At 37.3% G+C, this 17,858-nt stretch overlaps 1 protein-coding gene across 3 annotated transcripts in view; it reads left to right on the top strand.

Moving 5' to 3' along the window:
• The window catches only part of Prkd3 (protein kinase D3), a 95,276-nt gene that overhangs the window by 62,657 nt on the left and 14,761 nt on the right, over window positions 1-17,858 (top strand). For all 3 annotated transcript variants that reach the window (XM_008822604.3, XM_008822603.3, XM_017795476.2), the window contains exons 13-16: window positions 1,898-1,970; window positions 4,178-4,284; window positions 8,857-9,018; window positions 9,313-9,411. In XM_008822604.3, the coding sequence (XP_008820826.1) occupies window positions 1,898-1,970; window positions 4,178-4,284; window positions 8,857-9,018; window positions 9,313-9,411 (441 nt within the window). The remainder of the gene's footprint in view (window positions 1-1,897; window positions 1,971-4,177; window positions 4,285-8,856; window positions 9,019-9,312; window positions 9,412-17,858) is intronic.

Here is a 17,858-nt window from a genome sequence, read left to right as displayed (position 1 = left end):
AATTCAAATCTCATATAATAGTCACATGTTACAAATTATTATTTTGATTTGTCTAGTCATTTAAAACCTTGACAGTTCTTAGTCAAGGGCTGTAAAGAAAGAGCCAGGAAGCTGGATTTGGCCCATATACCCTAATTTGCCAAGTCCTGCATTAGAATAAAAAAATAAAATGCTAGAAAACGAAGTCATAAAATTGTTCTGTATTTCTTTGATATAAATTTCTCTTTCACTTGGAGTTTCAAGCTATTATAGTTTTCTAACATGATGTTTCAAATTTCTAAGATTGAAGTTAAGAGTAATTTCTAGTTAGTATGAGACAGCAGGTATTAAGAAGGTACAACCAGGGCTGGAGAGATGGCTCAGTGGTTAAGAACACTGTTCTTGCAGAAGACCCGGGTTCGAATCCCAGCACCCACATGGCAGCTAACAACTATCCATATCCCCAGTTCCAGGGGATCCGACAGCCTCTTCTGTCCTCTGCGGGCATTGCACTTACCTACGTGCAGGCAATACATACATACACATAAAATATAAATAATAAATAAGATTTTGTTTTTTGGTCCTTTTGAGACAGGGTCTCTTGGAGCCCCAGCTGTCCTGGATTCACTATGGAGACCAGGCTGGCCTCAAACTCACAGAGAGCCACCTGCCTCTGCCTCCCGAGTGCTGGGATTAAAGGCGTGAGCCACCACGTCCAGCCAATAAAATATTTTTTTAAAAAAGAAGGTACAACCTTGTGTGTCATGTCACAAAATAATAATAATAAATAGTAAACTCCATATTCTTTGGGAAAGAAAAGAGGATACCAAGAACATGAGAGAACAAGTTTGAAAGATCCCACAGGAACGTAAGGTTTTTCCATCCATGACTAAAGAGAAAAAATAATTAGCAATGGTCTTAACCTTGAATGGCCTCTTACCTAATTTGATTAGAACCAAAATTTGTTACATTTAAAAATGTATTAAGGGTTATAAGCCTATAAAAATGATTCTTAGAACCCTGGAAATCTTTATTACAGCTTAACATGCATATATATGCATTCATCGATCACTGTTTCAATGCTGAGGCTTTGAGTCTATTAAATGAACTTAACTTTGTCTTTCATCAGGCACACCCATAATGCAATTCTGACACTACCACATACCCCAAGTTAGTGCTTGAATACTCTGACAGCAACAAATAGTAGCATAAAAAGGAGAAGGAACATTGAGTGGATTTATGTTACAGACTTTCACACACTTCGTCAGACTTTCCGAGTCAGCCCAATCTTAATATGAACTTTTCAGCTGTTATTTTGGATGCTGATGTGAGTACACATGCATGTGTGCCCATGTGTGGAAGCCAGGAAACAACCTGGACTGTCATTCCTCTTCAGGCAACTTCTACCTTGTTTCTTTAAGACAGGTTGTCTCACTTACTTGGCCAGTGACCCTCAGGAATCTGGCTGTTTCCACCTTCCCAGCAGTGAAACTAGAAGCATGCCTATCTTTTTTTATGTAGGTTTTGGAGATCAAACTCAGATCCTAATGCTTGCACAGCAACTACTTTACTGAGCTCTATCTCTCTAACCCAAGTTTTTCTTTTAAATCAAAGATAGTATCTCCTAATGGTAAAGTGGATAAAATTTTGCTTTCAATTTTTTGTTAATTTTCTTTTTATAGATCACTACCTAATATGAAATATTTTTATTCAAAGCATTTTTTTTCTAAAGGTCTTCTTAAAGAATGTCATAATTGCTCATTAAATCATAATATAAAATTGGAGTTAACCATTGGCTGTGTTTCATAAAATAATTTGTACTTTATAAAAATTAGTTGCCTTTAACATAAAAATAGTATTTGGAGTCAGAGACATTGTGGTATTGAGAAAACTAATGCTGCTTTCTATTTCTTGATAGGACATCAGCACTGTTTATCAGATATTTGCAGATGAGGTGCTTGGTTCAGGACAGTTTGGCATTGTTTATGGAGGTAAGCAATTACAGCATTTTCTGGGTTTTTTGTTGTTGTTGTCTTTCTGAGACAGCATTTCCCTGTAGCCTCAGCTGGACTCTCTATGGAGACCAAAGTGATCTGAATCTCAGAGATCTACCTGCCTCTGCTTCCCAAGTGCTAAGATTAAAGGCATGCATCATCATGCCTGGCTCTATATGTAATTTTTAAATTACAGTACTCATCTTCTGAAATTTTTAAACATCTGTCATTTTCTTATCTCATAATTTTGTCAAGTGGCCTTTTCCTCAAAGGCTAATTTAAGCATACTTTCAACAAAATCCTTCTTGGTAAAACGGAGTATTCCTTAGTTTCAGTTTCAGAATTTAAAAAGTAACAGGATCAGGAAATTCCTTTTTTATAACAGTCTTTATCTCTTGCAGCTCATACATAAAGATGCATGTAAGGTGGGGAGCTGGTGTGGAGTTTATGTTGGGTTGTGTGGACTTGTTCACTGAGCTATGTTCCCCACTAGTTTACCAACACAGATGGCAGTACTCATCTTCTGTTGGCATGAATATTCTGTCAGGTCTGAACACCTGAAATCCTTATCACAGAAGTATTCTGCTTTGTGATTAAGGATATTGACAAAGCCATTTAACTTCACTATGTCTCAGTGTCGACATCTGTTTAATAAGAGCTAATAAACTGAATTTGATTACACATAAACTTGTTGATATTAAGACTGTATACATAAAAGTACTTTATAAAGCTATAATCCACGATAGTTTTTCAAAAATGTTAAATCTTTGCCATCCCTCACCTTCCTACCTCCAGTTTTACAAAAACTTCTTTAACAGAAAACCACATATGATACTAGCTAACCTCACATAGAACCTCGTTATCTGTGGCTTCACGTCCAGTGTTTCAGGGTATACACAGCTGTTCTGATTTCCTCCCTCTTGTCTGGCCTCCATTCTAATTACAATTCAGTCTTTACTTCTTCCAGGCGTACTTGCATACCTCCAAACTTTACTTCTGCACGTTTTCTATCCTTTTGTCCCTCTAGGGAACATTTATTTATATTCCCAGACTCATCTAAAGGGCTTCCTCTAATACATTCTTGTCCCTAGCCACCTCTCCATTGAATAAAATGGAATAAGTGTAAACCAGCTCCTGCTACATAATGTGTGTACTTCTATATTAGTATCTATAACACTCTGGTTTCACTTGCTTCCTACTGAACTTTATTTGAGGGCAGGCTTAGAGGTGTTTATTTTCCTTGTGTTCCCAGTGTCTGCCATTATATCATACCCAGAAACATGTTGATTTTATACATATGCACAATGTCTATAGTTTGCAACTTTGAATTTATCAGTTTTTAGATTAGTGATATCACTGGAAGACCTTACTGAAGGGAGAGAAAATAGTCTGGGGTACTGCTGGCCTCTTACCAAACATGCACTGATTTGTCTAATCTTTCAAAGTAGTCATACTTTTATGATTGTTTCCTTGAAACAGCTATGAGTTATTTTCAAGTAAGTAGTTTGGTAAGGAACAGCAAGTCACGTGGAGCTAATAAATAGACCTACCTTCACTGTTCAAACTGTAGCATCTAAAAAATGACTCCTATAACAGATACAAGGGAGGCAGAGGCAGGTGGACCTCTGTGAGTTTGAGGCCAGCCTGGTCTACATAGCAAGTTCCAGGCTAGCTGGGGCCACAGGGGACCCTGTCTCAAAAAAGACTCTCCCCCCAAAAAAACAGATACAAGGTAACTAATTAGTTTTAATGAATGAGTGACTGTTATATATATCTTTTATATCTAGAATATAGGCGCCTAGAGTTTGGGAGTACAACATGCAGTTAATCACTCTGCACTGACTTAGTGAACCTGGAGTAAAATTCATTAGTACAATATTTCCATCTTGATAGTCTCTGAAGACTTGGTCAGGACATTTAAAAACCGTCACTTACTTAACATGCTATATTCTCAGCAAACAAGTTCATGAAAATGTTCTGCCATTTCAGGTAATGAACTTGCCTTTATTACAAGTCAGTACTAGTACTATAGAGGGAAGCACCACATTTCCTAAAGTGAGTGAAGGAGTAGGAGAAGAAAAAGAGCAAAAGAGAAGAAAATGCAAGAGTAAATGCACACAAATTTCAGTTGATGGACAACTTCCCAATAAAGCTTTTGTATTATATGTGGGCTGTCAATTTGATTCTTTTTTATTCTTTAATAGGAAAACATAGAAAGACTGGAAGGGATGTAGCTATTAAAGTAATTGATAAGATGAGATTCCCCACAAAGCAAGAAAGTCAACTCCGTAATGAAGTGGCTATTTTACAGGTAAAAAAATTAAATGGCTTGCCTAAGTTTTAATTTTTTAATTGACCAGTTTTTGAATAAGTATTTTGTATTATGTAGATAATGATAGGTTTTGGTTTTGATCTTTAAGAAACAATAAAGATCTGAATACTGAATAGTGCAGATCCTTTTTATGATTACAATAATGTGGAAGTTAAAAAGGACTGCTATTATTGAGTCTGTAATACTAGTTTGAGAATACATTTTTTTCAAGTAAAATATCTAAAAATAATTTTAAAAATTCAGTCTTACTTCATCAATTCAGGAATACTGATACTTCTGTAGTTTCTTACATACCATTATTGTACCCATCCAGTTCTTACAAATGATGTGATTACACTAATTAATATAAAAATAGAGTACTGAAAAACTATGTACCTTTTAACAGTAATATGCTGTTTTATCAAAGTTTTTATAATGCATTAGTTCATTAGAAGTTTGGGGTGTTTGTTTTTGGTTTTGTTGAGGCTCTTGTTTTGGTTTTATTGAGGAAGAGGCTTGCTGTGTAGTCCAATGTAGTCTCACACTCAAGGTGATCCAGATTTAGTCACCTGAGTGCTGGGTTACAGGCATGCTCTACCATGCTCAACTTATTAAAGTACATTTTAAAGATAAGTTAAATCATAAGTCAGGCATCATTAATAAAACAAAGTAGCCCTATCTCATGGAATTTATTAATTCCAGCAAGGTGAGATAGACAATAGGAAATGGTTTAAATCACATAAAATAAATTACCTGTGTTTTTCTTTTTATCTACCACTTAATCTCCTTTAGGGGTCATCTAGAAGACTAAAATTTAGCTTGATTATTGGGTCTTCTAGGTATCATGTAATGATGTGCAAATATCCATTAATTCATTGTGTAGCTTTTGCATCTTAAATAATAGCCATGTAATCATTAATGCTCTCAACCCCCCCATCTGACTTTGCATAAATTTCAAGAAAATAGACTACTGCACTTACATTTCTTCAAAAGTAAGAGATGTATAACAAATGATTAATGGTACATTTATTACATTATTGGTCACTAGAAAGTAATGATTCATTTCACTTTCCAGAGGAATGATAATCAAAGCTTCCTGTCCATAGGTGCCTAAGCTCATATCAAGCCTACCTCCTACACAGCTGCCTTTAAGTAGAGTAGTAATAGCATTTCGACTCTGTGAGAATGTAAGTGTATTGTTAGAGACACTTTTTCATATTTAATTTTGGAATCTGACTGTCCAACTATTATGCAAAAATAAAAATTAGGGACATATTTCTCTTTCACTTTGATCACAGAACCCTAGACTTGAATTCAGGAATTTTCACTTACTGCACACTGAATTCTGGTACTTTTCATCAGTGTTAGCACTAAGTGATTTTAGTGTGTCTCCAGATATACTTCTTTCATACTAAATTAATTATTTTGAGGAGGTTTTTTTGTTTTGTTTTTTGGTGTATGCATATGCCTTATTTTCATTCTTTTTTAATATTTTATTTATGTGTATGAGTGAATTGCCTACATGTATGTATGTAAGTACACCTTTGTCAGAATCTATAAAGTATGTTAATCAATGTCACCCATAAAGAAGGCAGGTCCAGAATTTTAATCTGTCTGCTACCAAATCACGTGTTCTTTATCTCACTGAATCTACTCTGTATTGTGTAAACTCAGCAGAATCTCTGTATATATAGTTTAAAGATGAACTTTAATGCTGGGCATGGTGGTGCATGCCTTTAAACCCTAGCATGTGGATTTTTGTAAGATCAAGGCCAACCTTGTATACACAGTGAGTTACAGGCCAGCTAGTGTTATAAGGAAACCCTGTCTCAAAAAAAAAAAAACCCACCAACAGCAAAAAGATGAATTTTGACATACTTTGAACATGAAAGAGTACAATCTGAATTTATACCACTAATACTTTTTAAAACAAAATTTTTAAATCATACTTCATTTTCTGAAATAAGTTCCACAATGTTTAGTCAGATAAGCATTCTGGGTAAACTTTTACACATGGATTGAAAGGAACCTTATTGCACTTTTAAACTCAGGCCACCCTTTTTTGGCTGCCCTCTTCTACCTCCAATTATGCCATCTTTACTTTTTATTGATCTTATATGTAGTATTCATCAAACAAACTTCAAAAGCTGACTGAACACTTGTGTTTAATCTGATGCTTTTGTGACAGCCATAGTTTTTCCTTCCAATGTTAACATCCTTAAAAAGAAAAGATAGGGTAAAGACTTGAACATAGCTTTGGCCCTCCCAATAGCAGATGGGGAAGAAAGTCACAGAACCATTTAAAAGTAGGCTTATAGTTTACCCACAGGCATCCTCCCTTAAGCCCTTGATGATAGGCTCTGTATCCTGTCACCTTAATAGAAAGGGGCATGTACCATTTGGGGATTGTTTGCCTGTGATTGTTTATTAAATAAAGCCAAAATCTCCTTCAAAGTTTCCATTGTAGACACCACATTCAACAGGTTCAGTCTATTACAAATGATGACCACGTTAGCTTTTTAGCTATTGCTCAAACATGCCAAAAGTGCTCTCGTCTCAAGGGCTTTGCTGGTAGGAAAGCTTTTTCCTCAAATACATGTATTGTGTGCTTCTTTGCTTCCTGCCAGACTTTGCCCAGATACTGTTTCCTCAGTGAAGCTTTCACATTTTATTTAGCATTAAATCCATCCTCCTATCCCCTGCATTTCCTTATCCTATCTCCTCTTCTTTTCTCCATACCATTTATCACTTCTATTTTATGTTAATTTACAAATTCATTTCCTATTGTTTGTCTCACATTGCTAGAATTAATTCCATGAGACAGGGTTTCTTTGTTAGTTGTATTAATGGTGCTTGACCACTTACATAGTACTTAGCCTCATGATACTCATTTAATATCTATCAACAGATGTTTATGTGGGAAGTGATCTGTAACATACTGTTAAGTGAAAATAAGATATGTGGGATGATAGTATTTGTGCAGTGCTTTTAGGAGTTTTGTACATTATGTATGTCTTACAATTATGTACAGACAAGGATTCATAACTACAAAAGTAATTAATGACATATAAAACCTAAGGAGAATAAAAGTAGATCTAACTGCTTTTATACTGCCATTCTGTTCCCAAACCAAAACACAAAAACCTCTCTAGGGTTGGCAAAGGTAAAAAGTGGGTAAAAAGTGCTTCCTATGTAAACCTGATGTCCCACATCATCAGGAACTCTGGAACCCATTATGTAAAGGACAGATTCAACCCCCAAGAGTTGTCCTCTGACATCCACATGAACACTGGCACGAACATGCTTCCACTCACACACACATACACAAAATAATAAAAAAAAAATCTAAGTTCTAATTCAGAACTGCAGTGATATAAATAGGATTCTTTGATTTAATGTAATCAAAGCAAATACGAATTTAAAAATCAATACAAAAGACTATACCAATTCAAAACAAAATCTTAAATCAGAGCAAAATCAAAATTTCAGAATATTTAAAAAATACCATATATATGCCATGATATACAGCCTTTTAGAATGTCAAAAAAAATTATTACCTCAAATATTAAGAATGAAAATAAATGATTTAAAACTCCTACTCATGCCAGGCATAGTGGTACATACCTTTAATCCCAGCATTTGGGAGGCAGAAGCAGGCGGATCTTTGTGAGTTCAAGGCCAGCCTGGTCTACATAGTGAGTTCCAGGACAGCTGGGGCTACAGGGGTAGACCCTGTCTTAAAAAGACAAACACACACACACACACACATACACACACACACACACACACACACACACACACACACACACACACAAACCTGAGGAAGACAGGAGAGATGAACAAAGATTAAAAATGGGATTACTAAGAAAAGAGTACAATAAATCCAGGAGTCTGTATTACATAAGGGAAGTAGGAGAAGATGTCTGAGGATAAAGTAGCCAACCTAAGCTAAAATATAAAACATCTTGGGCTGGAGAGATAGCTCAGTGGTTAAGAATACTGGCTGTTCTTGCAGAAGACCCAGGTTCAAATCCCAGTACCCACATGGCAGCTAACAACTGTCTGTAACTCCAGTTCCAGGGGATCCAACAGCCTCTTCTGTCCTCCGCGTGCATTGCACAACATGGGTGCACTTATCTACATGCAGGCAATATATACATGCACATAAAAATAATAAATAAAGGCATGGCAGCTACGAACCATCCTTAACTTCAGTTCTACACGGGTGTACTCACATACATGCAGGCAATGCACTCATACACATAGGATGGAAATAATAAAATGAAATATTTAAAATATATATATATATAAAATCTTGGAGATGACCACATGTACAGAAGAAATAGAAAACATTCTCTTCCACAATACCTCTTCTTCCCAGAACACAACTGAGAAAAGTCAGACTCTGGTACCCTTTTTGTTATTTTTATCTTACATGCTTCCAGCTTACTTTCCATACTCTTTTTTACACTGTGTATTTCATACAGTCATTGTTGCATTTTAGGTATTCTCGTAGTAAGACTGTTTCTCTACTGAAGTTGGTCATTTATATATTATGCCAATTCTCTTCAGAATCTTCACCATCCTGGGATTGTAAATCTGGAATGCATGTTTGAAACTCCAGAACGAGTCTTTGTAGTGATGGAAAAGCTGCATGGAGATATGTTAGAAATGATTTTGTCCAGTGAGAAAAGTCGACTTCCAGAACGGATTACTAAATTCATGGTCACACAGGTATTTTAACTCTTCTTTGAAACTAGAGAATAATAGAAAACTAAGAGAAGTAAACAGCAATGTTCTTAGATATTGGGAGATGAGAATTACAGCCTTAAAGAACCAAGTAACTTTTAACTACAACTTGATGAACTACAGTAGAGTTTAGACATTATTATACCTAACTCACTTGTTTTAAAGTCTTAGGTTATTAACGCCTACAAAGTGATGGGTTTCATTACAGCATTTTCATTCTACTTGTCATTATTCTTTGTTCTTAGTTGTTCCTCTCAAAACCTTTTTCTGTACTAACAGATACTTGTTGCCTTGAGGAATCTACATTTTAAGAATATTGTGCACTGTGATTTAAAGCCTGAAAATGTGCTGCTTGCATCAGCAGAGCCATTTCCTCAGGTGAGATAATCTCCAGAGACTCTTCAAGAACCATTTTAAGAATCCAACACATTTACAAAGTACTCTCCTAATATAAAGGAGTATACTAACTAGATGCCGTTGTTGTCTACAACTGCCAATTAGATAAATAATTTGAATTCAAATTTTATTAATTATATTGTTTATATTTATTAAAACTTTTTTAGACTTAAGCACATCTCAAGGAATAAACTTGGTTTTGAGGCAGGAATTGATTCTCTGTAGCTTAGGCCGACCTCAAACATATGGCAGTCCTCCTGCCTCAGCCTCCCGAGTGTTTGGATTATAGCTGTAAGCCACCAAGGCTGACTCTTTGCAATTCATCTTCCTGTGAAGTGAAAGTAAAGTGAGTTTGAGACAATCAAATTCAGTGATGCCTGGTACTCAGGATAAATTCCCCAGACATAAAAACAAGCTGATGGGCATTACTTGAGATATAGGAGATAGTTTGAAACAGGAAGCCATCATCTTACCAAAACATACTTAAGAATTATATTTTTGGAGCTTGAGAGATGGCTCAGCAGTTAAGATTGCATTCTACTCTTGCAGAGGAACTGAGTTCCGTTCCAGCATGCACATCAGGTGGCTCACAACCACCTGTAGCTCCAGCCCCAAGGGATCCAACATTTCTGGCCTTTGCAGACACCTGCAGTCATATGCAAATAACCATACACAGACATATTTGCATACACATAAATTAAAAATAAATCTTTTATTTTAAATTGCATTTACCATCACCACCAGTACTTACAACATGACAATGTCTTATGACACTGACATGTACACCTATGTCCTGGCTCTGTGGGATATCTTTTTTTCCAGTTTTGTTTTTTAAAACTTTTGGGAGAGGGGGAGGGAGAGTGAGACAGCATCTCATGTAGTCCAGGCTGGCCTCAAACTAGCTATGTTTCCAAGCAAAGATGATCTTGAACTTCAGTCCTCCTATCCATGCTACCTGAATGCTGGGTTTGTAGGCATATAACACTCTGCCTGCTTTTAGAACATGTTCATCTTAATGAACTAAGTTTATTTCATAACCTAATAAATCATAACTTAAATTCTGAAACTGCTATACTGAAAAAATACATGATGGTGGTGGAATGTGCCACTGTGGTTCATGACTCATGGATGATTCTTCTAATCACCTAACTACTAGTTACATACATTTGAAACATGTACTGTCTGATGGCTAGAATAAGGACAACAACTATCTCACTTAGTAAATATAACTCAATTTTTCAAGGAAAAAGACAGTATTCCAATACTCTTTTACATTGTGGGGTTTGTTTGTTTTTATTTTGGTTTAGGGGGTGGGTTGTTTGTTTTGATGAGACAGTCTCATTGTGCAACCTAGACTGGCATCAACTTAAGATCTTCCTGCCTTGGGGCTGGAGAGATGGCTCAGCGGTTAAAAACACTGGTTGTTCTTGTAGAAAACCCAGGTTCGAATCCCATCACCCACATGGCAGCTAACCACTGTGCGTAACTCCAGTCCCAGGGGATCCGACAGCCTTTTCTGACCTCCATGGGCATAGCATGACATGGGTGCATTTACCTACATGAAGGCAATACACATACACTAAAAATAAAAATAATAAATAAAATTTTTAAAAAAAGATCTTCCTGCCTTCAGAGTGAGTACTGGGATTACATACATGCACCACTAGACAGCGCACTCTCATTTTTAAAACAGTATTCATTGTTTCGTAAAGCCTAGGTGGGTAAAATGATTCCCTGTCATTACCAGGTTAGGACAGGTTCCCTAATACTTGGTACAATGTTTTAAAGAACATACTTCCATATGTCGTCTATTTTGTTCTTAGTATATAGTATAGGCGAAGAATGGAAACCTCTCTGCTAAGGCTACAATGACAGCTTTCTGGTGTCTGCTTTTTTCTTTCTGAGGCAGTGCCTTAAAATATATCCCGGGCTGACCTAACTCTCAGTCGTCCAGCCTCTACTTCCCAAGGGCTTGGATTATAGGCAGGTACCACCATGCCCAGCTTGGCCTCTAATTTTGTCATGTTTATTCTCTATAAGGAGCAAAAGGAAAATAATGTTATTTCCTTAATCCTCTTTCTTTTGCCCACATGCTAGCCGTGGCCATACTTCCTTTTTTTCCTTATCTATAAAATGGGGATATTTATTTATTTGATAAAAATTATATTGATGGAATACTTTGTGAAAAATATAAAAACCATGCTGTTCTAGTTTGTTTTTCCATTGATGTGACAAAATACTCTGACCAATACTGACTTAGGAAGGAAGGGGTTTATTTGACTTATATCTCCTGGGTCACAATTCATCAGGGAGCCCAAGGTAGGAACTCAGGGTAGGAACCTGAAGGCAGGAGCTGGAGCACAGGCCATAGAGGATCACTGCTTACTGGCTTCCTCCCTTGGCCCATACTCAGCCTGTTCTCTTATACTCACAGGACCACCTGCCCAGGGGTGGCACTGCCTACAGTGGACTGGTCACTCCCACATCATTCCGCAATCAAGAAAATGTCCCATAGACATGGCCACAGGCCAGTCCAGTGGAGGCAATTCCTCAGTTGAGGCTCCCTCAACCCAGGTGTGTCACATTGACAACTAAAGCTCTCCAGCACACATTCATATACAATATTTCTTGTTACTAAAATGTGTTTTTCATATTTTTTAACTATCAAAATTCCTTCTCAGTTTTCTCCCAACACCTTTCTCTTCTTCCCATGAGTTAGTCTAGAATCCAAGTCTGTATGATTTCATCTGGAGTTCCTGGAATTCTCACTTTAGAAACCCTGAATTTTCAGGGGGTTTCTTTTAATATTTATTATTTTTATTTTATGTGTATGTGTATTGCCTGCATGTAGGTAAGTGCACCTGTGTCGTGCAATACCCACAGAAGACAGAAGAAGCTGTTGGATCCCCTGGCACTGGAGTTATAGACAGTTGTTAGCTGCCATGTGAGTGCTGGGATTCAAACCCAGGTCTTCTGCAAGAACAGCTAGTGTTCTTAATCACTGAGCCATTTCTCCATCCCCACTTTTTTGTTTTTTGTTTTTTTAATAAGTTTTTTTGAGAATTTTGTACAAGAGTACTGTATTTGCATCATTTCCACCCCTCCTCTGAGTCCCCCTCTAACTCTTCTCATGTCTCCCCCCAAATCTCTAACAAGTTCTTGTCCTCTTTTTTTTGTAAATAAATAATTTATTGAGAATTTCATACGTGCATATAAGGTGCTTTGATCAAATCCATGCCCACTCCCTCCCCTGAAACTCCTCCCATATCTCCCCATCACTTTTTTTTTCTGATAACTTCATGTACTCTTTGTTCTTCTTTGATTTATTTATTTTTATGGGGCTTTTGGCTACTCTAATATCCCTCCCTCTGAAGAGATCAAGAGGCCTGAGGATAGTAGTCTTTAAAATTTTTAATAACTACATGATTAGAAGAATCATTTCATTAAAGCTTTAACATATTCAGTAACACATTCCAGAGCAAGTGGAATCTCTTTCACAAGTGGCTGTAAGTTTTTAGGTTCACAGTTGAGTTAATACAGTTATACAATATTGAACTCAGTATAAGCCCTGTAAGAGATAAAATTGAGTGAGTCTTTAACTTTTAAAAAAGATCTCCATTTCATTTTAGAATATATTGTTCCTTGCAGAAAGACTCATTCTTTTTGCTACTAACACTGAGATGTTGGTGCATGCATCTCCAATCTGTATGTATCTGATTATCACTACTCATAATCGTTTGCACATGGATCCTTGGCACCTGAGTATGTCTGTAAAGTCATCGAATAGATTTCAATGGTGTGGCCCAAATTCTCTCTGGGTCTCCTGTTTACGATCAGACAAACTATATATTTTGTGTGAGTTTATTAACTTACAAAGGAAATGAGTACCCAGTGCCTAGCCCCAAGCCACTCAGAGCCCACCTTATCAGACCTTATCACACCCACCCAGCATTTGCTCACGCCTCCAGGGCCAGTGATCTTACCCCAGGTCCATAGGGAGTCAGTCCATTCTGTCTTTGAGTTGCTGCACTGGCTGCAAGTTTCCTACACCATCACGCTCTGCCAGCGGCTCCTGGCTTCAATCCCAAAATAGGTCTCAGCTTCCCTCCCCAATTCCCACTCATGTCGGGCACCGCCCATTGGAGGAACCAGCCCATTGGAAGACAAATGGTAATGTTTATCACCTCTGCTAATTATCATGACATAAATTTCCATGCTTCCTCCTCAAATATAATACATTTTTTAAAATTTGTTGATTTTTTTTTTGTGTGTGTGTGTGTGTGTGTGTATGACACAGAACATCCCAAACCATTTTATTCAACTATACACCCACTTCCCAGATGGCACCCTCCCATAGCGTCCCTCCCCCCACCTAGAGCCCTTATGCTCTGATATTCCTGCTACTGTCTGCTGTGTTGTCGGCACCCCCAGCCATTCCCAACTACTTGTCCATGTAGTGAATCTAGTCAGCCTATCTAGAGGTCTTTGTTTTAGGAAGGTCAGCAGCAATCATACACACACACACACACACACACACAGACGGTGATTGAGTCCATTTTGTAGTGCTCATGTGTGTTTAGGACTGCCCGTTCCAGGTTAGATAACCTCTCAGAGCTCATCCCTAGAGAAAACTGATTCTTCCTCCCTAGCATCCATTGACTACCTGTAGCTCTTCATCTTGAGGTGGCTCCTAAATGGAGATATTTAATGCCTACTTCCAGATCACTGGAGAGAAGAGATTATATGTGCATAGTGCCTAATGGGGCACAGTGCATAGTGTTCAGTGAAGTGCATAGCATAATGTGAGGTCTTCTATGCTGCTCCTGTCTCTAGCTCCCTTTATTTTTTAGCATTTTTAATTGAATTTTTGAGATTTTCATACAATATAATTTGATGGAATTTATAAATATACAATATAATATAATAGAATGTATAAATGGCCATACTTCTTTATTCAGTTTCTGAACTGCCAAGTCATATTTATTGAATTTTAGCTAAAATTCTAGTATTTAAAGCTAAAAAGAGTAAGTACACATTTCTTCATGGTATGTACTCTTCAAATATTCAAGTAAAGAAGTTGCCAGATTCAATAATGACACAGTAGATACCATTCATAAAACATGTTCAGAACCCGTATACTAGAAGTAACAAGCAGCACTGATACGCCTTCACCTCCGCTCTCCAGCAGCTGTTTGTACTACTGCTTTCAGGACACCAAACCCCCATTCTCTTAGTTTACCTTAATGGTTTTCCAAAGCATTTTGTCAGTCAAAGCATTTCTTCCAGTCTGTATTTGACAGTTGCCTATTTAGCACAGATATAATCATTAATAATGAAAATCTAAACTTCTACAAAATGATGGGCAACAGCGTAAGTGTTCTGACCCTGCCAAGCTCATACTTCCAGAACTTTTCCTGAGGCCGACATGGTAGTGACTGTATACCTTTACATAGAACTTTTTTCAAATCTAAACATGTAACTCACAGTAATGAATCCTGTAGCCTTAGAAAATACTTCTTCCTTCTTCCTAGGAACATTTCCAGTTTCGCTCTTCTAGTGTTCATATTACCTTAGAGCTGCCTCACTTTTACTTACTTGCCAATATGTAGTGTCTTTAGAAAGAGAGCGCCTAGGATGACACAAAATGTAGGATGCTTTTAATGCTGTAACTTGTTTTTTCATGCAGCAAACATTTATTGGGTACTTTTATATGTCCAGACACTGAGGGGGCCACTGGGGATTAAAAAATAAAACACAATGATTCCTCTGTGTTGACCCTCCTCTTTATAGACTGGGCACTGGTTCAAGTCTATCTGATGGGGTCTCCTCGACCTCCTTGATCAAGAGGACAGGTGACCCATCACAATTAAAGGACATTTTGAGAGATGCTCATAGTCCCCTGGAACTAGTCGACCTAAGAGGACAAGGAGCAAAAACTGTCCTTTATGTCCCTCTGACAAAATTATTATAGGCTTCAAAGTATGTCTTTTAAACTTCCAAGGTTAATTCCACCAGTCTGGTACTTTTAATTACTGTGTGTCATGTAGATAAATCCTGGAAAAAGACCAATTCTTCTCAGATAAACCTTACCTAGACATATATTTCTTGATCTGCTATGTATAATTTGTCAGTAGGTTGGAGGAGTAATATGGTTCCCTCTGTTTTTCGAAACTAGCTGGACATTATTTCTCTCTCTCCTTGTCTCACCCCTCCATCGTGGTTTTCCCACTTAAGGTGCCCCCATTTTCCCCCCTTTCTCCCTTAATAATGCTCTTCTCCTACAGTCCTACCTCTCTTGAGCTCCTTATTTCACTTTATCCCTTAGGTTCCTTGTATACCCTTCCCTCCCCGGTTCCTTCAACTAACCCAATTTTTATCCATATCTCCTCTATTAAGACTTGTTTCCTACTGTTCTTTTCTTTCAGGTTCTTTCTTTTCCATTACCTCCCTGTTTCCTTTCCATTATCCTGGCTCCTGTAGTTATGTCTGGATACGTACTCACTTATCAGGGTTTGGTTCTAGGATCCACATATGAGGGAGAACATATGTTGACTTTTTTTCTGAGTCTGTGTTACTTCATTTAGCATAACAGTTTCTAGTCCCATCCTTTTACCTGCAGATTTCATGATTTCATCTTTCCTTACTGCTGAGTAAAACTCCATCGTATAAATGAACCGCATTTTCATTATCCACTCGTCAATTTAGGGACACTTAAGTTGGTTCCATCTCTTAGTTGTTGTGAAAAGAGCAGCAACAAACCTGCATGTACAAGTGTCTCTGCAATAGGATGAGTTCTTTGGGTATATGCCAAGGACTGGTATAACTGGGTCAAGTGGAAGGTTCATTTGAAGTTTTTTAAGAGTTGTCAACACTGCTTACCATAGGGGTTGAACAAGCCTGCAGCCCCATCAGCAGTAGATGAGTGTTCCCCTTTCCCCACATCCTCTCCAACATTTGGTATCCTTTGTTCTCTTGATCTTAGCCAGCCTGACTGGGGTAATATGAAATCCTAAAGTGGTTTTAATTTATATTTCCCTAATTATTAGTGACGTTGAACATCTTTTAAGATGCTTCATAGCCATCATTACTTCTTTTGAGAACTCTGTTCAGCTCCTTAGCCCGTCTTTTAATTGGGTTACTTCTTGTCTTGAGTCTCTGTTTTTTGAGTTTGTTATATATTCTGGATATTAAACTTCTGTACCTTGTTTCCTGAGCAATTGATGTCCAGTTAGGAAATCCTTTCCTACACCTTTATCTTGTAGGTTTTCCCCAATGTTTTCTTCTAACAGTTTCAGAGTTTCAGGCTTTCCATTGAGGTCTTTGATCCATTTGGAATTGACTTTTGTGCAGAGTGAAAGATAGGGGTTTAGTTTCATTCTTCTACAGGTGGAGATCCAGTTTCGCCAGCACCATTTGCTGAATGTGCTGTCTTTCCTCCAGTGAATATTCTTGTCCCTTTTGTCAAATATCAGGTGGCTGAAATTGCATGTAGTCATATTTGGGTCTTCAATTTTGTTCCATTGATCTATGGGTCTATTTTTGTACCAGTACTATGTTCTTTTTATGACTATAGCTCTGTAACACAGCTTAAAATCTGATATAGTAATCCCCCTGGCATTGCTCTTAGTGCTTAGTGTTGTTTTGGCTTTCTGAGGTCTTTTGAGCTTTCATATGAATCTTAGGATGGTTTTTTCCAATTCTGTGAAAAATGTCTTGGGGATTTTGATTCGCATTGCATTGAATCTATAAATGACTTTTGGTACGATGGTCATTTTCAAAATATTAATTCTTCCAATCCATGAGCATGGGAGGTCCTTCCATCTTCTGATGTCTTCCTCAATTTCTTCCTTTAAAGAGTTAAAATTTTCCTTGTAGAGCTCTTTAATGTCTTTGTTCAGGTTTATTCTGAGATATTTTATTTTTTTTTGCAGCTATTGTGAAGGGGAGTTTTCCATGTGCTCTTTCTCTTATTGCTTGTTATTGGTATATAGAAAGGCTATAGACTTTTGTAGGTTAATTTTGTGACCTCCCACTTTACTGAATGTGTTAAAATTTCTAGGAGTTTTCTGGTGGAATTTTTGGCATCTCTTAGATACAGTATATCATCTTCAAAAAGGGATAATATGATCTCTTCTTTCCAATTATTACTCCTTTAATTTCCTTCTCTTGTCTTACTGCTCTTGCAAGAGTTTCAAGCACTATGTTAAAGAGAAGAGGGCATAGTGGACATCCTTGTCTGGTTCCTGATTTCAATGGGCATGCTTCCAGTTTTTCTCCATTTAGAATGATGTTGGCTGTGGGTTTGTTATATATGGCTTTAATTATGTTGAGGTATGTTCCCTCCAGTCCAATTCTCTCTAGAACTTTAAACATAAAAGCATGTTGAATTTCGTCAAAGGCCTTCTCTGCATCTATTGAAATGACCATGT

The sequence above is a fragment of the Nannospalax galili genome, unplaced genomic scaffold, assembly GCF_000622305.1.
Source record: "Nannospalax galili isolate Female #2095 unplaced genomic scaffold, S.galili_v1.0 scaffold88, whole genome shotgun sequence".
In the NCBI taxonomy this organism is placed as follows: Eukaryota; Metazoa; Chordata; class Mammalia; order Rodentia; family Spalacidae; genus Nannospalax; species Nannospalax galili.
Note: the sequence above shows the minus strand (reverse complement) of the source record. Positions and strands in the feature narration are given on the sequence as shown.